Source organism: Poecilia latipinna, unplaced genomic scaffold (genome assembly GCF_001443285.1).
Source record: "Poecilia latipinna isolate Pla-1442-1.1 unplaced genomic scaffold, P_latipinna-1.0 Scaffold847, whole genome shotgun sequence".
In the NCBI taxonomy this organism is placed as follows: domain Eukaryota; kingdom Metazoa; phylum Chordata; class Actinopteri; order Cyprinodontiformes; family Poeciliidae; genus Poecilia; species Poecilia latipinna.
The window spans coordinates 299,281-325,934 of NW_015113463.1; the positions used below are offsets into that span (position 1 = coordinate 299,281).

The 26,654-nt window shown below is 39.4% G+C and overlaps 1 protein-coding gene across 5 annotated transcripts in view; it reads left to right on the top strand.

Annotated features, from left to right (window-relative positions):
- Positions 1–26,654, top strand: part of LOC106956839 (tensin-like) — a 79,052-nt gene that overhangs the window by 13,545 nt on the left and 38,853 nt on the right. For 4 of the 5 annotated variants that reach the window (XM_015047903.1, XM_015047906.1, XM_015047904.1 and 1 more), the window contains 4 exons: positions 6,619–6,733; positions 10,391–10,428; positions 24,654–24,692; positions 25,245–25,286. In XM_015047903.1, coding sequence (XP_014903389.1) covers positions 6,619–6,733; positions 10,391–10,428; positions 24,654–24,692; positions 25,245–25,286 — 234 coding nt within the window. Of the gene's footprint in view, positions 1–6,618; positions 6,734–10,390; positions 10,429–16,826; positions 17,135–24,653; positions 24,693–25,244; positions 25,287–26,654 lie in introns of those variants that run through there. The other variant, XM_015047908.1, reaches the window with a different exon arrangement.

Consider the following 26,654-nt stretch of genomic DNA (forward strand, 5'->3'; position numbering starts at 1 on the left):
TCAATCTTATTTCTGGCTTTCTTATTTCTGGTAAATAGCCACAAAACCAATATAAAAACACCACTTTTATAAAGTTTGAAGTCCGTGCTGTCCAACAGAGTTGAAATGAAAACTCGGTATGCGTCCATGTTATTACGAAGCCTTATAAATGCGTCACATGCTTGTACGCCGCACGGCGGGCAGCGACTACATAGGGTTAATGGGCCATCCATTTAGAATAATTCTGCAAATATGATTGGGTTGGCAGCTGTCACTTAATGAAAGTTGTTCCTGTAGCTAAGAAAGTTATCAGGTTTCGAGGCTAGCTTACCTTAGATAGCATTTTATACTTGATTTTACATTGAACCTGATGATCTGAAACTTTTAATGTGACAATAAAACCTAAACAGAGGAGATCTGTAGGCAGTAGCCTGTGGTCCTTCTTAACTTACAGTAATGATGATGGGTAGTAACATTCCATAACATGTAACGGAATGAAGAACAATGATTTTTGAAGATGAAATTGAACAACAGCAGTGACATATTGATATGTATTTATGGGTAGGCTACCTTTTATGAAATCTAGTTTCTTCACTCTCTCCTTCTAGTATCTCTCCTTGGCTATTCCTGTTTTCTGCCGCTCGCTGTCTCACAAAGCACAGCATTGTTCCCAACAGAATTTCAATTCGCTCCAAATTGAAAGCAGGTGTTGCGCTGTGGTTTCATCCAGTAAGAGGGGTGACCGGCGGGTCGGGTGGGGTCCAGACTCCTCTCTTTTGGTGGGGTCTCCCTCGTGCCATCATGATCTCCAGCCTTTTCTCTACACAACACAACCATCTGCTAACAGCGACTCAAGTGACTGAAATTATTACCGTTTTTTTTGTTTTTTTTTGCATTTTCTAGAGTTGAGTACAGCTGAACAGCCACACATGGCTCTGAGAAACATAATAAAGCTCAAACAAATCATTTCAGTGTCGTATTTTATTCCAAAATGTGCTTGATTTACAGCGCTCTGTTTGAGAATTCTGCCTGAGCAGTTGAAGGGCTGCACGGTTTGTGTCAAATGTGCTCATAATGCAAGATGATACGACACAGCTTTACTTCAACATGTCCCGCGTTGTGTGCTTAAGACCTATACTCCCAATTCATGCAGAAAGACTTCCCTCTTACTGGGCAATAAACGGAACCACATGTGGAAGTCTTGGAATAGAAAAGGTTTACCGGCTTTAAATATGGGAATGAAAATGGATGTGGGTTAGCTTGCGTTCATGGATGTACATTATTGTTGGGCATCAGGGATTTCGCTCCAGATGGAGCACCTCAAAGTGGTGCTCCATCTGGATGATGATGACTTACTGTCATGTTTACATCTTCCTCCAATGACAGTGTGCTTTATCTGAGGATGGAGTTTGGTTCATCTCAAAATGAACAGAAAATAGATTGTAAAAAATCAACCAAACTGATATAATGTCAGACAGAAATAAGGAAAAGGGCTTTTTGCAGGGTTCATATCAGTCCGTGTCCGGACAGAGGGACAGAAGCTTGCCTTTGAGACTTCCCTCCCGTCTCTTCGGCTCTAAGTGGGGTCGCGGTCGAGTTAGTGTAGCGATGCTTTTCATTAGCTAAGTGCAACTGCAGGAGAAGAGCAGCAAGCCTTGATTTACTGGGTCTCCTCTGTACGTGCACACACGTACACAATCATACTCTCTTCTTGTTCCGTCTTCCTCTCCTTCCTTTCCTTTAAACCATCTTTTTTTTCCGTCATCTACATCCATTTCTGCCTCGGCTTCCTTGCCACTCAGCATGACTCTCCTGTACATTGTTCCTCCTGGGAATCTCCTGCAGCCTGCAGGGGAGGAGAGTATGGGTTTCCAGTTAAATTTGGAAACTTGAAGTGACTTTTGCAGCAAGATTATTACTGGTAATTACAGGAAAATAGTTGTAGTTTGCAAAAGAGTTGTAGTTTGCTTTTGTTAGTGGCTAAATTTAAGATAATCAGCTATATAGCATATTTATCTTCAGACAAAAGAAAAGTTTAACCCCTTCCCCCAACGCAACTCACTTCTATTGTTTTGCTCTTTTTTTTTTTTACTGAAATCTAATCAACTCTTATTTAAACAGTGACAGCAAATTCCAGATGTGACTTTGCCCACACACAGCTTCTATTTGTCCCCCGGTTTTCTCGATACTTCCTTGCCTGTGTGTGTCTGCAAACTTCTGGATGTTTTTGTTCTCCCGTTTTTCCCGTCGCGCCTCATCCATTCTGGTGCGACAGGGCACGTTGACCCCGGTTGCCACAGCAGTCAGGTAACCATGGCACCTGGCTGTGACACAGCTGGTTGCGTGTGATTGGTTCAGTTTTGTGGTGGCTTTCTGCCAGGTCATCTTTAACAACGGGGCTGTGGAGTGGCACCGAGGTGCTTTGAGTTCTATTTATAAACTCAGACCGGACCTGCACTGTAAAAACACTCTGTGTGGACGAGTTGGTAAAAGCACTTGGATATTTATTATTCATTTTTAACAATATCGACTAATTTGAAGGATATGAATAAACAATAAAGCCTGAAGAAAAAAAACTTTTAAAATTTCTGTAAAATAGAAGACAAAAAAGGGAGTTTATGGTGTGAGACACCCAGAATTATTGTTATCTAGAATTTCTACAATGTCACGGTCATGTTAAATGAAGTTCTCAGATTTAGATAAAGATTTATATAGTTTAAAGCGAGATTGTTTTATTGGTTTATGTGTCAATTGTGGAGATTTAAAGCAAATCTAATGAAGGATTATTAAAAGTGGAACTCCAAAAATTTTCTCCATACTTCGTTTGTAAGAGCCCAGTATCAGGACTGATGAACAAAGTTCTTTTTCTTGACTAAAATTTTTTTTTTTTTTAATTCAGCCACTTAGGGTGTTTTCATATCTGGTAGGCGGATTCAGTTTGATTGAACATTTGTTCCATTTTTAGCTGCTGCGGTTCACTTTCACACTGCACTGTGTCAAACTAACCAAACTAATTGAAAAACCTGTTCACCTCCATGCCTGTGGTGGCGCTACACCAAGAACTACTGAAGGGAAAGACACGAAAACCTCTGAGAAAGACCAGTGGAACTTCTTTTTTCACAAAATGTAAACAAAAATGGAGTGGCATCAGATAATGTTGTTGCTCAGATGAATAGAAATGAAGAGAAAGGAAAAATATTTTGTGTTTTGAAAAAATGTTGGGTTCATGAAGAGAATGTGAGGCCAGAAAATGATGAGTAGTCAAATCCAAGAGATGGCAGTAGTGCAACATTGATGGGTGCAAGCTGCCATTAAAAACTAAAAACAAAAAAGAAGTAGTGTCAGATTTTAGAGGATTTTGGAGGATTTCTCTTTTATCTCTGGTAAAAGTACTGAACTTGTGCATTTATTTTGCTTGTGTTTTCCCAGAATGCCCTGCGTTGTATCTGGTTCCTGCTTTTGTAGCAGCATCCACATGCATTCAGTTCACTTCAACTGAACTGACACTGAGTTTTCTTAGAGGGAACCAGAGTTCATATTTTTGGTCCACATTACAGTTCAATTACACATTCACACCTCCCCAAACAAACCAGGCTTTCTAGTCATGGAGTAATCTTCATAAATCAATCAAAAAAATTGTATATATTTTTTTAATTAGTTTTGCAATCCCTAAAGTTTTTACTGGCCTTGTTTAGTCACCCCTATGAAAATGGTCAGGGGGAGATATTGACTCAGGACAATATGTATGGCACGAATAACAGAGGACCATAAATGGTTCCCTGAGGAAAAGACGAAAGAAAAACTTTACTTTCATCAAAATTTTAGTCAAAAAGACCCTAACCTTATCCTTTCTTCCTGCACGTTTTGTTTACTTGCCAGTTTAAGTCCTTCAGTTTTCACAAGAAACATCAGTCAGCTCTGATTGTTCAAAAGCAGCTCAAAAATCACCAATAATTAAAGATGCATTTCTTCTAGCGTGCTATTTTCTTTAACATGCTCTGTCCAGCTCAGTGTAGCCAAAGTCAGGATTGCTCTCCGGAGCTTTGGTGAGAGTGTCACACTGTGACAAAACCCATTAAGATGTGGGCAGATAAGCAAGTAAAACGATGAGAAGCAGATTTTTGAAGAAGAAGAAAAAAAAAGCTCTGAGCCAAATTAGATGTGGGACATAGAGGGGGGCAACCATGAAAGGCTAAAAGGAAAATGAGCTCAAATATGATGGTGCAATAACTTTTATCAAGAAGTATGCACTTCTTGATAAAAGAAGTGCGTTCTCAACGGTAAAGATGATGTGGATGAAGAATAATGGTGCATACTGTAGCAATGGGTGAATTTAAGCTAGAAATGGAGCAGAATATTTATTGTGAGTGTTTTCAAAGGCAAAGTGCTAATAGTACTGAAGATTGAAACTCTACCTTCATCTGTATGAGTGTATAACTTCGGCAAAAAGAGAAATAAACAATAGAAAGTTTTAAATCAACTTGATTTAAAATGAAATGGACAACCTCAGAATTTTGAGTTTAAAGTCAGAATTTTAAAAATCTCATTTAGACAAACCAATTGTTGGTCAGATATCCTAGAAGTGATATTTATAGACCTCCAGTATCCATTCAGCTTTAATATTTAATGAACCTTGTAATGGTTAGCTTGTTGTTGTCTGAGGCCGTTTAACACTTGGAGGAAGTACAAATATTGCTTCTTCATGTTTCCAAAACCCTTGTCAGTGTTTCCTGTAAGGTTACGGTATTTATTATAATATGTAGCTTTAGTCCTTTATTTTTAGCATTAGTTTGTTTCAGTGAAACAGTAATTAGTTTTTCACTCAGCTGAACACTAAAAGGGGCTGCACAGTGGCGCAGTTGGTAGAGCTGTTGCCGTGCAGCAAGAAGGTTCTGGGTTCGATTCCCAGCCCCAGTCTTTCTGCATGGAGTTTGCATGTTCTCCCTGTGCATGCATGGGTTTTCTCCAGGTACTCCAGTTTCCTCCTACAGTCCAAAAAACATGACTGTTAGGTTAATTGGTCTGTCTAAATTGCCCCTAGGTGTGTGTGTGTGTGTGTGTGCACATGGTTGTGTGTCTGTGTTGCCCTGCAACAGACTGGCAACCTGTCCAGGGTGTACCCCACCTCTCACCCGGAACATTAGCTGGAGATAGGCACCAGCACCCCTCCCAACCCCACTGAGGGACAAGGGTGTTCAGAAAATGGATGGATGAACGCTAAAAGGCGTGAGTCTATTTGAGGTTTAGATTTATCTTAAATTCTGGAGGTTTCTCCCCCTAAATATGATCAGCTGTTAACTCCTGCTGTTTGGTAACTTTAAATCATGGAATCTGCTGAAAGAGAAGCTGGAGTCATTGCTGACTGACCACATGTTACATATCCCAGCTTTTCTCCCCGTCAGCGGTGGCTCACTGAATCAGTTTGGCTCGGGCATGGAGGGAATCCTTCCTTCATTTAACCTGTCAAGGTGACAGCTGGAACAAGATGCTGGTTCCTAGAGCCCAGAGCGGCACAGCTGCACAAATACACACAGGAAATGGCATCATTACTATGAGTCATGAGAAGGCTGCTCAGACTCAAGAGAAGAGAGAAGGAGATCTAAACGGGTTGAATGTGCTCTGATTTTTTTGTTGAGTAACAAAACACTTTGAACAAATCAAATCAGAGCAGATTAATATGCAGCTGTTTGGCAGGAAAAACTACACTTTAAAACAGTTCTTTGATAGTGAATGAGATAAGTCATGGAATGGACTTGTTTAGTGGCTCAGGGGGATTCTCTCTGATGGATAAAAAGAAAAACACCAAACACACCACAGCTGCAGTCACCACCTCCGTTTGTGTCAGCGTTATTGTCTCTGTTTGCCAGATTCTCTCTGAAGCTGGCGTCCTCTGGTTGCACTCCAAGCACTTATTGGAAATATAAAGATGCAAAGCGTGTTTCCATCTTTTTTTTTTGAGTATTTTTCAATGAATCCTGCAACAAAGTTCCCTCTGAAGTCCTCATCCTGAATCAGTCATTCAATTCGATGAATAAAATCCAATGTATGTTAACAAATGACTCCCTGTTCACTTTTTAAAAATTATTTATTAGATTCAATTGTACTTAAAACAACAAAAATCATCATTTTTAATGAAAAAGAATTCTACACAAATGTGTTTGTCATTGTCATAAAATTTGATCAGTAGCAGTAGATTATCAGTCAACAAGTAGATATAGAGTAATCTGACTGAATCTATTTTATTTTCAAATTGTGCTAATTTACTTGTTGACAATGACAACAAGTGTGTTTAAGTAGACATTGGAATAACTCTAAGGTGAGTTATCACTTCCTAAGAGACAGTTAGCCAAAGATTAGCATGGTGTATATGTGGAAATCCTAAAAATCATCGTTGTTGTTTGCTGTAGCGTCACTTCAGAGTAAATGCATCATTAAAGCCTGAAATCAATGAGGATGTGTGCATGTAAATCCTCTCTGTCAAACGCTACATTAGTGACAGTAGAGATCTGGTTCACTGGAATCCAGCGATGTCAAAGGCCCAATCCGTCCAGTGAATAAATGCATGAAATTATCAGTGCATATCTTGTTCCGTTCTGTAGACTGAACTCTGATATTTTCCTTTTTGTTGTTTTCCTGCAGCCCGACGAGCTGGAGGGCGTCCACACACACACCTTCAAGCTGAAGCCGTTCAAGAAGGCAAAGAGTTGTGATATTTGCAAGCAGGCTATCACCAAGGAGGGTCTCATCTGTAAAGGTGAGTGTCTGGTTTTCAGCCTTTTTTTTTTTTTTTTTTTTGCCAAAAGTGAATATTTTACCTAAGTCATCTTTTGGCAACAACTCTTGAAACTGTTTAGAGTCCTGTGTTGTTTGATTTAGGACTCCCAGACAGGTTTGGGGCCAAAACATTTCATTCCTTCATCTATGTTGACAAAAACCTCACATCCATCTGAAGAAAAATAACCTCAAATCACAAAGTTGCCACCACCATGTTTCACAGAGGACTGCATGTTCTCTTAGTGACATTGATTTGAATTAGGAATTATAAAGGAGGCTTTTGGTGAGTTTTAGTGTTTAGCAGTTGCTTACACAAAAAAATCAATGATTAACATTTATATACTTCATAAGTAAGTGAGATTAGTAAGATACAATCAGATATTGAGTTGTGGAGAAGTTACTTGTTTCATTATTAGTAAGCATGGAGAAAATGCCCCACTACAACGTGATTAGATGACTAAGTTGCAAAGGGTCAATATCAAAAGCAGTCAGCCGAAATGGTTCAGGTATCTGATTAAGTTCCTTCTGTCCTGGGATCACCTTAAAATCACCTAACATACTTGGATAGAGACACCAAGCAGAAAGATGTCTGAGCCTGGAAGGACTGACTGACTGACTGACTGACTGACTGATTGTCCTGATGATGGCAGTAAACATCCAGCTAGAACAGCTGATCTTGACTAACCTGAATCAATAGGTTCCCCGATGATCTATTTGGCCTAATCTTTACATCAGACACATTGACTGTTTGAAAGCCAGTGTATGTGTCAAATTTAAACAAAGTTTTAGCTAATATTGCTTCTCTGAACAAGCAGAAATATGACTAAACTCCTGCATGCAAGTGTTACCATCATGCTTTGATAACCCAAATTTTTCATTGTCCCGCCAAGAGAAATATTTGCCTTCCTCATTTTCTCCCTTTATCGCCTTTCACACATCTTAAGTCGATCTCTCTGTCACTTTCCAAAGGCGTCACAAAGAGAGCAGCTTTAACTGAGGCTGAGATGAAGAGTGTAGAGAAAGGAGAAAGAGGATGGGGCTTGTGAAGGGCTTTGGCAGAGGATTTGGTGTTTAAAATTAGCATGGCTGCTGCTGCATTAGCCTAGATAAGAGGCAAAAGAGAGGGAAAAAGGGGGTGAGGGGTGGGATGTGGGGCAGAGGCAGGCAAAGGAGCTAGAAAATGGGGAGAAGAGAGGAAATAAGGAGTTAGACCTGGAAGAGCAAAAGAAAATGAGGGCACAAGAGAATTATGTTCTCTTTCATCTTCTTTTTTTAATCTTCATGCACCCTAAAATACAGGAAAAAACAAGCTAAAACCCAACATAAACTACATCCAGAAAGTAGCAGGTAGCTTGGAGATTTTACCTCCTACATATTGTTTGCATAGCTTTTCCATTCAAGATGACAAAAAGAACAAAAAAAACGTTGTAACATTCAACGTCCAGATATTTTATTGTTAATTTACTGATTTTGGTCTTTTGTTGGCTAAACTTGTGGTAATAAAATTCGTTCTTCGAAACCAAACAACTTTTGGTGTAGGCAGTGTGATGGAATGGGCAGGAAAAGCGAGACTTGTGATGACTGGATGCAGTGAGGTCGTTTGAGGGTCAGCAGGAGCAAAGCAGAGCTAAGAAACAGCTAGCCGAAAAGTTAGCTATGCTAGCCATAAAGCACGGATCATAACCATTAGTTAGAGCATATAACACCAGTTTTAAAGGCCCCACACTGGCTCCCTGTAGCTCAAAGAACAGACTTTAAAATAGTTTATAAATCACTGAACTGTTTAGCACCACAATGAATTACAGATCTGCTGTATGAACCTTCCAGACCCCTCAGGTCTTCTGGTTCTGGTCTGCTCTGCATCCCCAGAATCAGAACCAAATGAGGAGAAGCAGCATTCAACTTTTATGCACCACAGATTTTTAACAAACTTCCAGAAAACTATAATACAGCTGAAACACTGAGTGCCTTTAAATCTCAATTAAAACCCCACCTGTTTAGAGCTGTATTTGAAACATAAACAATTACGAATTTTATGATGGCACTTGACTTAATGTAATGTTTTGATTGTTGAATTGTGTTTTTGTGTTTGTTATAATGTAAAGCACTTTGAAATGCATTGCTGCTGAAGTGTACTATACAAATAAAATTTGATTTGCTTGATTGATTAGTTTGGTTAATGCTAGTGTGCAAACTTCAGCCATGTTGATACAAAACGTGCCACTAACATGTGTTAAGACATGTATCATGTATCGCCCTTTCACTCATGCTATCAGTTTTATAGATGTTGATGTCATTGCTAACTCTGCTGCTAATTTTGCCTATTTGACCATGATGTTTTTGTCAAAAAGGCTAATTTTCAATAGTTTACTGTAATTCTACAGCAATGCATTGTGGGTACAGAATGAATGTCTATTGCTGTTCCGCATCACGGATGGAAAATGAGAGGAGAGGAAACGAAACTGCTGGGTTAAGTTTTCATCCACTTCAAAATAAGAGCATGAATTTAGACCTCTAATCATTTGAAGGATTCTTAACAGATGTCAACACAGCTGTCAAACTTCATTCAGCTGAAAGTTCACATAACAGTAAATTACCGCATTAGAATTTATTTTAGGGAAGCTAAGTGAGATAAACATTTTCAAAGCTAGCATAGACACTAAGCAAAAATGTATCTACACTATTAGCACATTAGTGGATTAGTGGAAGTGTGCCCCCTACTGGAAATACCAGATTAAAAAAAAAAAAAAAAAGACTTGTATGTCATTTTTGCTCTTAGAAATTTTTCTTCCAACATTTAGTAGCAAGAAACATTCATGCAAACATCACATGAATGCCCAAGGTGCCATTCATGCAAAGTTTGGAGGGAAATGCTGGAACTAGTCCCATATCTCCACTCTTAGGAACCACTTTGATGACCTTTTTCTCTTTTGAATGCTAGTGTCACATGAAACAGTTGCACCCGGGGTGAGAGCCATATTGCCTATATCAAAAACAACTTGATATACACACATGCATTCCTCCTTGGTTGGGAAGTCAAACAGTGCTTTTGCAGCGTGAAACAATTTTCTAGATCCAAGAGGATGTAAAAGAAACGTGAAGTTACATCAGAACTTCAACAGAGCCGAGCTAAATGTTTCCTCTCTGCTTTGCCTTTCTGATTGAAATAATTAGCAGGCAGCGCTTCACCAGCACCGCTACTAAGTAATTCATTCATCATCATGACACACGTTTACCTAATTTAACCTGCGAGTGTTTTCCTACTACGCAGGCAACCAGAAACCTCCCTCAGCCATGTGGAGAGTCTTCCTGCTCATAAAGACCACCAGAACAGGGACAGGGCTCCTGGCCTCCATCAAATGATGTTTACATCACATGAAATTTGAAAAAAATCACTATAAAATCTCTAAATATATATATATATAGAAAAACTAATTTAAAGACAAAGAAGGTGGTTGATTGCTTTTTTGACCACTTGAGGGCAGCACTGTAGCATTCTACTCTCAAAACTGGAGCCAGAAGTTATTCAGCATTAAAAATGATTATGCTATTACACCATGCATATGTCTGTGTTTTTGTTGTTTTTTGATTTTAAGCAACTCAATAATCAATTAATAACCTGCCTCTGTTGTTTCAGCATGCCGCCTGTCCTGCCATAAGAAATGTGAAGTGAAGGTAAGACCCTGAGCCTGCTGCACTCTTCCAACCTGACCTCTTCACATTATGAAGAAACATTATAGCTAATTCTTTCTGTAGTCATATTTAATGTCTAAGTTTTTTTTTTGTTCAAACTTTTGCGAGTAAATAAGGAACTGCAAGTAAATTTTTTTTAAAGATTATTAAGTTTGATGTTAAATTGAAAAGTTGATGAAAAAACCAAAAGTCTCTATTATTTTTGTTTATAAAAATCTAAAATTTTCTAAAATTATTTCAATTAAATGTTCTATATTTATTTTTAATTAATTCCCCTGATTTTTTTTATATGCAATTTGGATTAGTCAATATTATTTATTTGTTTTCTGTAATTTTTATGTACTTATTTATGTTTTTATTTTGTGTTATATACATTAATTTATCTTTTGTCTTATTTGTTTAAGTTATTTTAGTATTTTATTTACATGTATTTATTGATCTCTTTATAGGAGTCAATTTATTTATTGGACCTATTTTTTTTTCGTACTGCCATTTTTGGGCGCATGTTTCTCTATCTGAAATGTGCGTCCTGTGTGCGGCCACCGGATCCTCCACGGCCTGCATCAGGCCAACCTGTGGGCGACTTTCATTCCTGCCAATCTCTCACTAAACTCCACCAAAATGAGCAGTTATACCAAGCTCAGGCTTTGAAGCGTTGCAATCTGTTGCGATCAACAAAGCCTTGAACTCCCTAATCAGCCATAGAGTACTTTCTAACAAGAGCTACGCTGCAAATATTCCAACATTTATTCTTTCTGAAGTACGCTGGCATCATCAGTGCTGTAAGGACTAAAAACAGAGTAATGTGGAATGTTCATCATACAAGAGGAGAAATAAACCCATGTTGGGAAAAGTTTCTACTTCTCCCATTTCTACGTCCCAACAATCAACTGTACCACAAACAGGGAATGCATGACGAGAACAAACAAAACGAAAGCAGCAGAGGCATGACGGACAGAGAAAGGAGGGAGCCAATCAGACGAGGCAACGAGCGTAGCTGAGTGTTTTTTTTTTGTTTTTTTTTCCATTGGGACTGAATGAGAGAATTTTAAAAAAGTGTAAAATTATTTTTTTCTCCTCTTCCTGAAGCCACCCTTACACCGAAATATCATTATAGGAACAAAAACTGTGTATGCAAAGCATTCGAGGAGAAGAATCTGCGAAATACCTCAGAAACCGAGCAAAGGCTGTTTGTGACGTTAGCATGGGTAATCATCAGACGACAGACAATGGACAAGAAAATAATTCCAACAGAACAAAAAGACATATCTTTGTGTGAAAATTTTGGATAAAAAAAAAATAATTTAAACTTTTATTTTATTAAATCGAATTGACTCAAATAAAAGTAATGTGTTGGATTTTTATTAGGGACCCATATGAAAAAAATGGGACTGATTTCAGTATCTGATAGAGCCAATATATCATCCATCCCTAACTTTTAGGCAACAAAGAAATTTCTGTCTAATTATAACTTTAACTCCATGTCGTTGATTCTCAAAGATCACTCTGGAGTACACACTTTAAAGCAATAATTCAGATTTTTTTGCAAAGGTGATCTGTGAAGAGATTATCAGCAGTCTAATTTACCTGCAGTCGATTACTTTGGAACAACATCAGCATAGAGAAACTGGTGATACTTGTGTAAGAATTTGAGAAAGATGGAACGTTTTGATACGAAGTGAACAAAAAATTACCATAAACCATAAAATTATTTTTCTGGTGTTTGCGAGAATTGTGAGAGTTTTGGACTGGAAGTTGTTTTAATTTGGCAGAAATCCACTTCGTCTCACTGGCTACTAGCTCAAGCATCCGGTGAATGTTATATTCTTCTCCACAGAATATCAGTTCAGATTTTTGCCTTGAATTTCTTCACAATTCCATCTGTTTTCGGACTCGTTTCAGTTTAGGTGAACAATGCTGAAGTGCTGAGATTGCTTCACTTGATTTCAATAATTAATTTCCCTGGTTTTCTTCAATGATGCCTTTTCTTTCTTATTTATCTTGTAGATCTTGGCCTGACACAAACTTGGCACTAACACAACCAAACTATGCAAGTAGATCCTCTAAACAGCATGCCATTAAATACCCAGAGTGCACTGCCTCTGTTTTATCTCACTAAGCATCAGTCAGTCACATCCTCTCTTTTCTCTCCTGCCCTCTATGGAGATCCGTTCTCATTATTCCTCCTGATTTATCCCAGCCGCGTCCCAGACAAGCCTCCAGGAATGCTGTTCCCGTGGTTTGTCGTGTTCGCTGGGCTGGCGGGTTGGAATACGCAAGCGAGGTTTGGCAGGGAAGCTTAGGGAGAGGGAGGAATGATGGGAAGAGGTTGGACAAAAACCAGCGAGAATGCATGAAGTTTAAATATTTGTCATGTACACAACAATGCCAGAGATTAATTTATCTCAAAATGACTTCTTTTTTCTTTTTTTTTCTAAGATCCAATTATTGTATGTTTATGTTTCTCGCTAAATGAATGCGGTCGTCTCTGACATTTTGCACGTTTTAATTCTCCCATTCCACCTCGGCCACAGAACAAATTTCCACATCTTACAGTCGTATATTTCAGAGAATGAACAGTATGAAACACTGCGGTTACAAAGTGGCCGCAATCCATGAATTGGAATGTTAAAAAGGGAGCTATAAATGCATAATGTCCAAACTGATACATTTGGCTTTACACTGACTAGTTACACATAAAAGTAAATAAAAAACAAAACTGTATTGGTCAAATAAAAATTTGCGGTATTGGTGAGTTCAAATTTAATGTTCATTTAAACTTTATGAAGTGTGGACGGACCCACCAACCAAGACGCCATCTCACAACACAATTTTTATTGTCAAAAATAAAAGATAATACAATTGATTAGAATTTTCTTGCATAACCCATAAACAGCTGAGCCCCAGTTTTAACGTTTGACTGGGAGTCTTAAACTGTGAACCCTTGAGGTTAACAGTTTGTAATCTAAGCATCCTGACATTTTCATCCACATCCGCGCTTGTGTGATGTGTGGAAAATGGGAGAGGCCTTTAATTAGATGCTTTGGAAATGATACGCTCTATAAAGTGGCATTAGGGGACACATAGCTGGAACACTTTGAGCCGTTTAAAGCACCCTTTGTCTTGTCTTTATTTGCGAAAAGCTGAAATCGAGCTGGAGAGCAGATAATTATACAATGTTGATTGACACTAAAACAATTCCATTCTGCTTTACTACAGCTGTTATTTTAATTCACATAGGTTATAATACAAAACTTATGACAAAACTGTATCTTTGATTCAGAATTGTACAGAACATTAGCATGATTGAACTTATATAGAACTTTTCGTCATATCAAACAATAGCATTATCAAAACCAAAAACAAAACGTGATCATTGTCTTTTTTAAATCAGTTTTGTAAGAAACACCTCTGAGTTTCACATACAGGATTGTACACAACCCGAACCAGAGCAGACCAGCAATTTGCCTTTTAATTTCCAAAGCCTTTCATTTATTTTGTTTGCTCCACCCTTGACGTATATGACACTGAATATTGAACACCCTAACATAAGATTTTGTAGAAAAGGTCTGCAGTTAAGTAAAAGAGAAGCACATTTAAGCAGTAAAAACTTATCTTAGGTTTAGTATTCCCACAAGCTTGCATTTCAGCTAATGTTGCTACTGAGCAATGAGGGGGTTTTATTGAACCTACACTTCCACCTAACGCAGCATAAAGTAGCAAAAATCAGTATATAAAGAAAGGCGGCTGGTTAAGCAATACAAATGAAAACAATTTGTAACAAGTGTTTACCTTAAGATGCAAAAAGGACTGTTTTTCCCATATTATTTAGTGTGCTTCTAGCTTGTTGATTAGCACACACTATAAATAGGATCAATATCTAAGTAGCCAGTTGGGACGTATATAACAAATAGTGTGGAGCTGTTAAAACTTTAGACAGTAATTATTTGTTATGGACATTGTTCTGACTTTATAAGGAGAAAACTTGACATAAAGCTAAAATGCTATCTTGTGTTCAAACTGGTTATGCTAGGTTACTTGTCACCAGGCCAACATGGCGGACATTATCGCCAAAGATAGTTTGTTTAGATAGTGGGTTGTGCAGCTGCTTCCCAACAATTATTAAATAGCAAGTGTCATTATGAGCTTAAAGGGTATATTTTTCATAACTTTGTTATTATGTCAAGAACATTCATAGATTCTGCAATCACTGATCCCAAAATCCCCTCTTCAGATTAAGCCCTGAACGGGCACTCATAGCTTATTTTTAGTAATGTTTGAATCTTTTCTCCATCTATGGTTCTTATTTTGATCAGATTTATCTTCCAAAATAGAGAAGTGGGGCGAGACCAAAACTGCACTAAGAACTCTACAGGGATGAGGAAGGTTCGGGAATGTTGGCATGGAAAAAAAAAAAAAAAGAAAAAAAAATAAGTACCTATCCAAGCATGAAAGTAAAAAAGGTACGATGGTGAGGGAGAAAAGAGAAACGACAGGATATACACACATGCACACACTGAGAACAACCGGAGCCAAACCTCTTCATTCCTCGGCCGTGCAACACAGAAGGAATTCTGTTTCCCCGGTACAGACACGTCACTTCAAAGAGCTGCCGCCGCATGCTTCCATAGCAACACCCTTCAGCAGTACAGACGCAGCCCAGTAGCTGAGAGATAGTGTTGGCAGACAAATGGTATAAACGTTATAATAACCAGGCGCTAGCTGATGACTGATGGGCTAATTTACCTCCGTCATCATCTGGAGGTCAAGAACTAAGTTCACTTAGAGCTGAAAAACCCAGAGGGTGGCGACTACATAAATCATCCATCTGTCTTTTAAAAAGGAAAACTTTCTGGTGGTCTTTGCAACACGTATTTATGACTTTTGAATGATTTAAAAAAATACTACTGTTTTATTTTCATAACATGCATATTTTATTGTCAAACAGGCGATAAAGATATTAGGAGAAAAATTTAGCCTCTGAATTGTTGTGACCAAAACAAAAAACTGACGTAAAAGATTAGCAATATGTTTACAAATACAAGAATATGCACAGTGGTGCAGATATGTTCTACTCCCTTTCTATGTACCACTGAGGTGGTAGCGTCATGGTATGGGTCGGTTCTGTTTTGCTTGTATTCTTTGGTGGGTACAAGGTCTCTTGTTTTTCTAGAGAAAGTATTTTTTTTGTACTTGGTGATTTTATATAATCATCTATCTATGTTTTTTGGCAAGCAAACTGGCCTGGATACAGTCCCAACTATGTTACAGTATATGCAGACAACCGTCTGCATATACTGTAACGTTCACTGACTCACTTTTCAGTCGGATAACATTTCTGATTACAAATCATCTCTTATCTTTAGTTTTCTGAGAAACTAAATTGTGAGTCTTCATTCGCAGTTTGCTATAAACTAGCCTGGCCATTGTCTTCCTACACAATTCTGCAATCTGTCAGTGCTCCATCTGGGATTTCTCCCATTGAGGTCAATTTCTCTGGTTAAAATTCAGCAAAGAATGAGTTGTGAACGATGACGTCAATTTTCCACATTTTAGAGTTGTAGTCTGTCTATAAATGATTGTAGTTTGACATCAGAGGAAGTGAATGAAAATGTCCAGTTTGTGTTGGCCACAATTCCAAAGATTGAGCATTTAAAATCGGAGTAAGACAAATGTTTAAGACATTTTACTGCTGGTAAAGGTATTGTGCCCGTTTCCAGAAAGTCTCATCGAGTTGATTCTTTACATACGTTATGGCCAAAAGTTAGCGAAATAAAAAATCAACAGTCCACACCTCCTTGGAGCAATCATTTCTGAGGGTCCAGATTCTCTGGACGGAGTAAAGCATAGAATAAGGACCAGCCTCGAGCTGCAGTGTTATCAGGCAGTTGTTAGTGCATCCAAACGTTGGCCAGAACAGCCAGGGAAAAACCCAAATCCAGCATGACCAACTCCCTTGTGGCCAACCATGCCAAACTGTCAGAAATGTTTGGGTTCAGCTTGGACATCAAATCTGACCCAACACAGTCCTCTGGTTGCTGAGAGTCGGACAAACTGCAGCGTCCATCTAGACCTAGCATGGAATCAGCATTTTGCTGACCTCATGATCTTTTTAACATTCCATCAAATGCATTTTCAATTCAGTGAGTCTATATTTAGCCTAATTTGCTAAACTGAAACAACAACAGAAGAGTTGTAGACTTTGCCTTTCCCCCTTCTCTGTAGTCAGCAGCTTCCAAAGAGATCTAGGAGGGAAAGAAGGGAGGAGAGTGTGTTAGCAAAAGGAGGAATACAGAGGGATACAGTTACTGCCCCTGAACGACTTTTGCTCTCTCATTTTGGATACCGTAGTCTTAAGGAGCCCCTAGCCACTTTCTTGGCCTTATATAGCGTCTTTCGAAATTTCTTGGCAGTTGACGGGAGGAACCAAAGCCAGCAGTAAAACGAGTGCATCCTGGTCCAGTCCAGAGGCTGAGCAGACAAGCCTGCATTCACGCAGACTCAAGTTCAGTAGCTCTACTGGCACGCGTTTGGGATTACTGCTGTTGTTTGGAGTAAGGGGGAGGAGGAGGACGGTTTCTCCATTACAGTACTCGCTTTCTTGCCTTGACTCTCTTGAAGGGGTGTGAAGGCAGAGAGTATGTAAAGGTAGCAGCAAGGCAGAACGGGACGGCGCACAGGCGTGCAGGTAAGAGTGTTTATGGAAAGTGTTGTCAGCTTTGACAAAAGGTTTTCTGTAGGGTTTTTATATAAAATAGGTAAAATAGGCGAGAAAGCTGTATAGCATCGACCACGAGAGGCTCCTAGATATAAACTCCAGCAGAAGCTTCCTTTTTTCCTCGGGATGTTTTGAATGTGGGCTGCTCTGACTCAGCCATGGGAAAGTTTCTCCCGTGGGAACGAGGCAGGCTGAGTTCACAGGAGTTGCTGTTGGAGGCCTGGGGGAGCCTTTCGTGACCTGACGAGCGGTGATTTGTGGCAGCGGAGTCAGCAAGAGACTGGGAGCAACTGGTCAACACAGCAGGCAAACATGTGTTTTCCCTTCTCCCGGGAAAATCTGCTGTAGCATTGCTGAGGAGGAATTTCATTCCCACTCTTTTCCTTCTTGTCTCTTCTCATGCTTCTCTTCTTTTGAGAGAGGATGCTGGAAGTCAGTCACCTTTGACCTCAATCTAATAAAGGCATGGCAATAAAATATGATTGATTTTACTGAAAGGGCCAAAAGTTGAGAGAGAGACAGTTGTAACTCTAATCCTATCCTTATTCTTTGGCCAATGTTTTTTACTTAACCTCATCCTGATGCTGCATTTTTCATTTGCCAAATCTCAAGGGCATTTGTTGCTTCACTTTAACTCCCCCAGAGATTTATGTCTTAACAGTTCCCTGCAAAGACTGAACAGCTTCATAAAAAGTGAAACATTAACAAAATTCGGTTAAAACTGCAAGCTCCTCTGGCTTGCAAAATATATGCTGAAAAACTGTTATGTAAGCATTTATGCTTAACTGCTGATTCACATCTGTCAATAAGTGAAGAATGTTTTTCTGTAACTTAACATATTCTGGTATATTTTTTTCTGAGGCGGTCAGATCAAACGTAAACGTACACGTCAGGTTCTCAGCTCTTGTTGTTTTATTTAGTTTTTTTTTGTAGCTTTGATGTTGGTGGTGGAGTCGTTTCCCCTTCCTTCACCGTGTAATTAGTGGTCAGGCGAGAAAAGGCATCCTTCCGTCGTCCCTAATTAAACCGGAACTGATAGGCTGTCCGGGACATGCTGATCAGCGCCTTCCAGTAATGACCAAAACATGCGCCGGTCCACAGAAGCCCGGCTGTTAAAAGTTTGACAAATTTGCAGACGTTTTTATTTCCCCACAAAGGAAATAGGAATCAGGTAGATTTCTGTCAGCTTGGTGCCAAATACTAGAAGTCTCCCATGACTGAATCCCAGATCAAATGTCCTATGATTATATGCAGTCATGTTCGTCTTGCGTGAAATTTTGAGGCAGCCGTTCAGATTTGGTGGTTTTCAACCTGTATCCAAAGTGAGCCACAATCACACATCTGATATTCATCATTTCCCTGTTTATTGGAGTGTTTTGTCGTCTAGCTAGTGATTTAAGCTGTAACCAGGGGTAAAACAGCCAAGCCAGAGCCTGCTCAGGGCTCACTTGCTGATCAAATAGCTGCCTTCTCCATGATCCGCAGTTTTTGGCCTCTCGCGTGTCCACTACAGAAAGCCGCACTCGGCTCTCAAACCAAACAATGGCATGTCGGTTTGGAAGTGGAATAGTGTCAGTGCCTTTTGTTGGACGCAACACCGAGCTTCATAATAGCTGCACCACCATGGCAATTCGCTGCGATGAATCATGTTGTAAATAACTGCCTGTAAGCTGTGGTGAAGTTTGTCTGAACCATTTAGAGGAGACGCAAACGCTGCTTGTCACCAATTTCCATGCTTGCTTATGGAGTGTTAGCCATGTGATAGTCATTTAGCTCTCATTTCAAAAAACAAATCCCCGCTGGTGACATCCAAGAGCTTGACAATGGATTTGTGAAACAGACAACTTTGATGTGAAACGAAAGAAAGTAGCCAAAGAGACTATGACCACACTAATGAGTGGGCCAGCTCTGCAGCACCTGGTATGTCTACATGTGTGAGGGTTTGTGAGAAAAGATTTTTTACAAGCTTTTTTTTCATTTGCTATTGTATCTGTCTGACTGTTGACACTCCATGTATGGCCTTCATCAAGGCCATTAGCGCTGGTCATTCTGACTTTTTACCAGCTTTTCATGCGTCTGGAGTTTTGGCCTTCTTTTTCTGGTAGAACTTTTTAATACCAGGAGATGTTTTGACAACTAACATTTTAAATTCATTTTATATAAGACTCTGTCTTAGCACACAAACATAACTATGTTTGTTTGATCGAATCAGACTTAAGGTTGTGTGGTGGGCTATGCATTGACAATAGGTATGTCATATGGGACCGAGTTAAAGTTGTAGTGGTAGAGAAAAATATGCTTTTCAAATGTATTCATGTATAGACTAATTTGGAGTCATATCCTGGAGAAAAAATCTCAAACAGGTGAATATTATTGTTGCTGCTTCCGTTCAATTCTTTGGTTAGTTTTTTGAAACATGATGTAGGCCTCAAAACAAAAAACAGATGAGATTTATGCCCACAATTTAACTTCTTACTGGTCTAAATTTCCTGAGCAATCATCTAAACATGGACAATTATGGAGAAAATATATGTATTTATACAAACATCTAGTGTATTTACTGCCCAGTCATTACATAATGTTAGTAGACAATGAACACTAGTTATACCAACCAAGTAGACAAAACAAAGACTAATGTTTTTGACTTTAAGTTACATTAAATAGTTAGTGCAATCACCCATTTCAAAATGTTCTCTTATGAGATAGCTCTATCAGCATTAATTGAGTATGTTGCTCCTAGATTGAGGAAAATCAAATCTATAAGCAATCACTGAAACTGCCTTTTTCTGTAACATTAATATCTCAAACATGTATTGCATGTTTAACATCGTGTCAAGATGGAAAAGAACACGCACTCCGCCAAATTTGCAAAGACCTCCAAGTAAAACAGAAACCCAGTCAATGTATAAATCCCTGCACAGCGGACCCGGTTGAGCTTCAGTCCTTATTTGGCCCCGCGTTTAGAAAGAGAAGAATTTTCTTCCTTGGGCTCGCCGCCATCAGTGTGGTAGCAGCTCTTGTGTGGGCAGAAAGGAGCGCCTGAGGAATTCTTAGTGCGGTCGGACCAACGGCGGGCTTATTTAGTGGAACCCGTGAGATGATTTATGCACAGTGGCAAACGCATGTTTTCTCCCATCAGCTAGGGTCATGTTGATGTGCTAAGATCACAGTAACGGTTGAGCTAGCAGGTCAAGAGGGCAAGAAATGTCTTGGAACACCACAGCTTTGGAGTTAAAACCTAAATGTTAGGTAGAGAATATCAGTTAGAAAACCCCAAATGAAGACAAATGTTGCTGAAACGCACATATTAGATTGTCCTTTCTGAAATCATTTAAACTCTTTTCATACTTGGTGATCCTGAACCTCTATATGAAAAGCACTAAAGTAGAAAGAATCTCACCTGAGAGACTTGACCTTTAGCATTGAACAATGACCGGCCTTAACTCTCCTCTGTTTGGCCCCTAATGGGGCCTCTTATCCAGTCTAAGATTCCAGAAGCCCCCCTTGGGTCTTTCCTTTGACCTCTTGTTTTATTCCTTCTCAGACACCCCTTGTGACCCAATGAGAGTATAAGCTCCCTGCTTGTGGTCTGCTAGTCACTATACACTCCTGACTGGCTGGGAAGTAATTATGGAAAGTCCTCACAGTCCTTAAAGTGACCGAGTTTAGTGTTCTGTCTGCTCAGGTTCTGACATGACTTGTACAAGTTTTTTTTTTTTTTTTACATCTCGACAGAAAAGAATGTCGTCTCTACTTACAAGATGTTCACAAGAAGATAGAAAATTCTAGAAAATCTTTAGTTCAAAATATCAAAGTAAGATTCAGTCAGAGCTTCACAACACATTGGACCTGTAAGACGCTGTACAGGTCCAATCCTGTTTGGCTGAAATACCCTTCATGAGAAGCTCCTGTTCCCTTCTACCAGTGTCTGACTTCAGTCTGAAATGTCTCAGACTGATATCTGAACAGCTGTCAGAGGTTCGAGGGGTTCCCAGGTATGTTTTAGTCACTTGCCATGTTGCAAACAACTTTTTCCTTTCTTTTTCCTTAACCAACTTCTGGCACACTAAATAATTGTGGTTTCTATGGTGGTGTTCAGTTCAGCCAGGTCGAGCTGAAGGAAATCATCCCCAAACCATGACACTTTCAGCTCCATGCCTCACAGGCACTATACGGTTCTTGTCCTGGAAGGCAGTAGCTGCTTTATACCAAACCTAACCTTTGTAATGGTTTACAGATCATTCAGTTTCTCTCTTATCTGTCCAATGAGTTTTATTCCAGTCCTGATCGGTGTCTGCTTTCTCTCTGGCAAACTGTAACCTGACCGCCACATCTTTTGAAGAGACCAATGGTTTCCTCCTAACAAGCTTCCTTAGAAAGTTAAACATATCCTGTTGCTGGTAGTGAAATTCCTTGGACAACCAGGACTGAGCATGCTGCCGCATGTTTTATAAACTTATATTTCCTAAATAGTTCAATATTGTTGTAAGTGATATTAATTATGAATATGTTCAAATCTGTTAAAACACACAGACACTCATTAGGTGCCATGTTTCACATGAGTGCACACCTTTATGCAGTCTCCTTGAAAAACACTACAGTTTCCTCCACTCTTGTTTGGACATCTGGTAAAGATGTGGGGGAAAAAAAGTCTCAAATTATTTTAGTACTGGACCTTTGACCTTTGCTCTTTGCACAGTCTGTCTGGATAGTCCAGAGTCTTGGGAACTCTCTTTTGCCCTCTTCTCTTTGATTTCTTTCAAAGGTTTTCTGTACGGTTTAGACCAGGTCTTACATCCTGAGGAAGAGACAGACCCACAGCATCACAGATGATCCACCATACTAAGCAGTGGACATAAATTGTTTTTTCGTACATCCAGCAGTTGTTTCAGGTCAGACCCTCCCTGGAGTGTTTGTGGCTGAAAAACTCCAGGTTACCATTGCTCTGATTGCAGATAGAGCCAGGTTTTGTCAAGTAGCAGAAATCTGTAGAAAGGTACCACTCTTTCCTTGGATCCCTTTTATCTTCATCACCTTCTCATACTGTTTCTGATATTTGTTCCTTTAGACGACTTGTCGACCGACTCTTAAGTTTTGCACGTCAACATGCTATGGGTGTGATTGCTTCTTATCCAGCTACTGGTACTGTTGATAACTTTGATTGCAAAGTCAATGAGCTCTTTGTTTTCCCACAGTAAATAATTACAGCAGCTTCCTTCCTGGCCGTGCCTGCTTTCCGTTGATAGCGCGTTCTCATCCCTATGGTTGTAAATTGCTGTCAGCTCACAGCATGATGGGATACCAGGTGTTATAGGCTCCTACTTAACTCTGTTTCTCTTATGAACTTCCCCTGTGCGTGTTTATCTGTACACACTTAAGTAAATACAATCAGATGGTAGCTATAAGTTGCCATAGAATACTTGTTTGTGCTCTATAATCAGTGATTTTATGCGCAGGGGGAGATCCAGACTATTAGGAGCCACTTACTTGCGTGGGTAATGTAAGAAAACTTTTCTGACATCCAAATGGGCCGGTGATGGCCGGGCTGCTATTAAAAGATGCGTCATGTTGCATTGCAACATCAGGAAATCAACACCCTGCTAATTTAGAGGTGACAGTAAAATTAGGGTACAAGTGATACTTTTCCTAGCAACAAGAACTGGCTTGTGACTTCACACAGTAGTGTGTGTGTGTGTGCCATTTAGCCTCATTTGTTGGGAGTTCTACACTGCTGTTTACAGAAAACTTGCTATGCAGCAAAACAGAGCAGAGAAAGGACAGTGGTTGCAAAAAAGAGAACAAAACATACAAGAGTACACCACAAAAAGAGCAGCTGTTGGAGAAGGATGCAGACCAGGGAGACCAAGAAAGGCTTTGCTTTAAAAATGTTTTTGTATTTTTGGTATTTAAGCTTTAAGTTATCACATACTCTGTCCTTTAAATATTGGCTTTATATCACTTACTGTTAAACTTATGGTGTTGGCTACTAATCAGTAGCATTAAAGTTATGACTCTAACTATTATAATTATCTCTCAGATAATTTTCCAGATGACAGAAATCAATAAAAAGGCCATAACTAATTCTAATTTTGTCGCACAAGAGTTTTAAACTCTTACCATACCGCCCTAGCAAATTAGCTTGCTAGCTAGTGCTAGCTTGTACAATGAACATAGTAGAAGCGGAAACACACTCAAAACCCCCATTTTTGTGTATTGCATGTGCGATACTGCATGGGTTGGGTGTGCTTTATATATTCTTTGTGAGGTACCTACATACTTACTAACAGACACATGTTATTATACCTAGCAAATCTGTCACTGACAGGAACAGCTTCCTGCCTGCCAGTTGAACTCTCTCCCACTTTCCGCTGGACTCAAAATTTGTGGCGGACAGCAAAGTGTTTTGACAAGAACCATAATCGTGGAGTACCACAGGGTTCAGTGCTTAGGCCAATTCTTTTAACTATGTATGCTTCCAGATGGCATGGGATTATTTCCACAGTTGTGCTGATGGTACTCGACTATATCAAATCCATAAGTCCCAATGTCTTGAAGAAATAAAAACCTGGATGAATCAAAAATGTTCTGCATTTAAATTCTGAGACAGGAGTTGTCATCTTGGGATCAGACTGCGTTTTTTAAAGTGAAATTTGCCGCTCACCAGTCTGACTCTCCTCTCTCATATTTTCACTTGCTTTTGTGACTCCACAGTAGTGCCACACCACACTGTGAACTAGCCAACCCTCTGCAGGAGTGAGACTTTTAGGTCAAAATATTAGATTAATCTGCATTATGTAGTTAAACGTTTTAGATTAATCGCATTAATGTTGACAGCCTTAAATTGGTTGCAATTTTTCTATCCTCATGTAGAAGATAGACTTTCTATGCGAGTTGCTTACAGATGAAGGTTAGGTTTTAGCTATTGTCTTGTTTAATGTTTCTTCCTTTCGCCTGTAGCTAATGTTACTCACTTCAACTACAGTTTCTCTGTTAATAAAGGCTTTTCTGTATCCGGAGCATCATTACCTGCTTCCATTTGGGTCTGGAAAGAAAAAAAAAGAGAAAAATTTTTCCATATAAAATAAATGAAGCCAACATAGTAAAATTGACTGATTTAAAGCCATAAAGTTACCTAATAATTAGTGCGAAACAGATTGAAGCAACAAAGTTGACATATGGAGGCTTGCTTTAGAGATCTGTAGGCAGCTGGTTTTGCTTCAGCCCTGTTTGTTTTCCTCACAATAATAGCTTTTAAAGCGAGGCTGGAAGCCCCCTCTAAAGGGCACAGAGCTGTATGGGGGGCCGTGGAAAATCAAGGCAGGATTATAGAGTGAAATTAAAGCGAATGAATGTGATTTATGTTGAGAAAATAAACAGAAATGTCCACTGGTGCTGTTGTGTTGAGCTTATGTTTTCACTGTTGGCTGTTTCTGTGACTTGTCTTTGCGCTCCTGCTCTCCTCACTCATCAGCTATCTTTTCATCTTCAGGTCACTACATCATGTCAGACAGCGACCAGCTGTGAGCCGGTGAGTACAAAGCCTCAGCACGAGTTCATCACCAATCCTGAGATCTTTGAGAAAATTTTCAGACAGTTACTGGTCTTGAAATCCTCTGCACTAATCCAGGAAAGGACTTCCTGGAATTGTAGTTCAAATGGGTCAAAGGTCGGCGTCTATAAGCTTGAGCGCTTCCTCCTGTCTGCTCAGACTGAAGTGTACAAAGTGTGTTCAGCTTCAGAGGTGATGAAAGTGGTCGGGATGTGGGCAGAGATGAATATGAAGATATTGGAATGATTATGATCTATGATTTTGACACATAAGGGACACAAAAAATGAATAAAAAACACCAGAGACTTGGGACTGTCATTCCTACTAAAACTTAGATATGAAAAACTTTAAAGACCAGTTGATAGTCATCTACACTTAAAACAGATTTAGTCCACCAATTGGCCCTTTTGAATATTTTATTCTAATTCCATTAATTTTTTTTCTTCTTTTCTTCTTTAACCTGAACATGTTGTTTGTTCCTTGTGGTGAAATAAAGTCAGTGATCTGCTGACCCTTCCTCTGTCTCTGCAGCCTCCCACTCCACAGCTGCCGCTAAAGCATGTAGATACTCCGGTAAGTCTTTTCATTCATTAATGCTCCTGCTCTTAGTGCAACTCTGATCTGTGGAACAAGTATTATCCAAAACCTGTGTTTATTTGAACACATGGCTTGAATGATTGGCATCCGTCCTTCCATCCAGTTCTTCTGGTCTGACCTAAGTCTTCCTGTTGGAGAAATTTATCAGGTCTAAAACTCTTTTAAATCTATCCAGATATTAAATAAATACTCATTTCTGACATGACCTGAGGTGTTTTCCTGATCTTTGTTTCCATGAGAAGTGCTGCAAATGTGGAAGGAAAACTGTTTATTTAAAGCAGAAGGCAGAAAAAAACGGAACATTTGTTAAAACGCAATTTTCTTCACCTTTTTTTCTCCAGAGTAGAGCAAACAGACATGAAAGTGGCGCTGATATCTCACATCCCTCGCTTTCTCTGCCTTGGTTTCTCACGAGTCAGCGTTTGTGTCAGATGTTACCCGAATAATTAGATCAACAATGACTCAGAGCAGCAATATAAACACAGATGGTTCCCTTTGTTCACCAGCTTTTATAGGAACTCACACAGAATTCTGCAGAATAATAATAATAACAATAAAAAAAGACTCTGTAATTATCTTCTTTCTTGCATTCTCAGCAACAGGAATTTACAAATGGTGACTTTCATTTTCTCTCAAAAAGAAGCTCAGATTCATTTTGATATTTCTTCCCATATATGCTCGGTTTTTCATTCAAAGTATCAGATCGTTCCTCCCGGAGAGGTGGTGGGGGGGTTGTGGTATGCAGGATGTGTCCATGGCGGTTTGGTGCTGAAACGGCCCGTCGTGACCATGGTGGCTCCACTGAGGCCAGATGACCCAGACTCTAATTCCAGACGCTGTCGACCAAAACGAAACTCATCAGACATTCTCAGCATTCTTAATCAGTTTCTCCACACTGAGGCGTAATTCAGATGGAATATGGAGTTGAAGGGGAATATCTACCAAAAAGGAGGGAAGAAAAGTTCAAATAAATGCGAAGCAAAGACAGAGAAGGCAGGAGACGAAATGCAGCATGATGTATCAAATTACCACTAATCAAGACTGGCTGAATCAGTGGAGGTTCTGGCATGCATGAGGCCCTCAGCTCCCAGGATCCACCGCTTAGCCCCCGTAGATGGGTTAGATCAAGGGTGTCACTTATTTCCAATTTGGGCCCATATTAAGATCAGGAAAGGGCCGGTTGCACCAGAATGTCCTGATAAAACTGCAAAAGTATTAATAAATAGCTGTGTCTGGATTCGATAAGTATTAAAATTAAATAATATTGAACCTGTTTTGAAACTGATCGGTTCCTCCAGGATTTTGTGATTGTTTTTTTAATTTATTTTGGCAATCAAAATCACT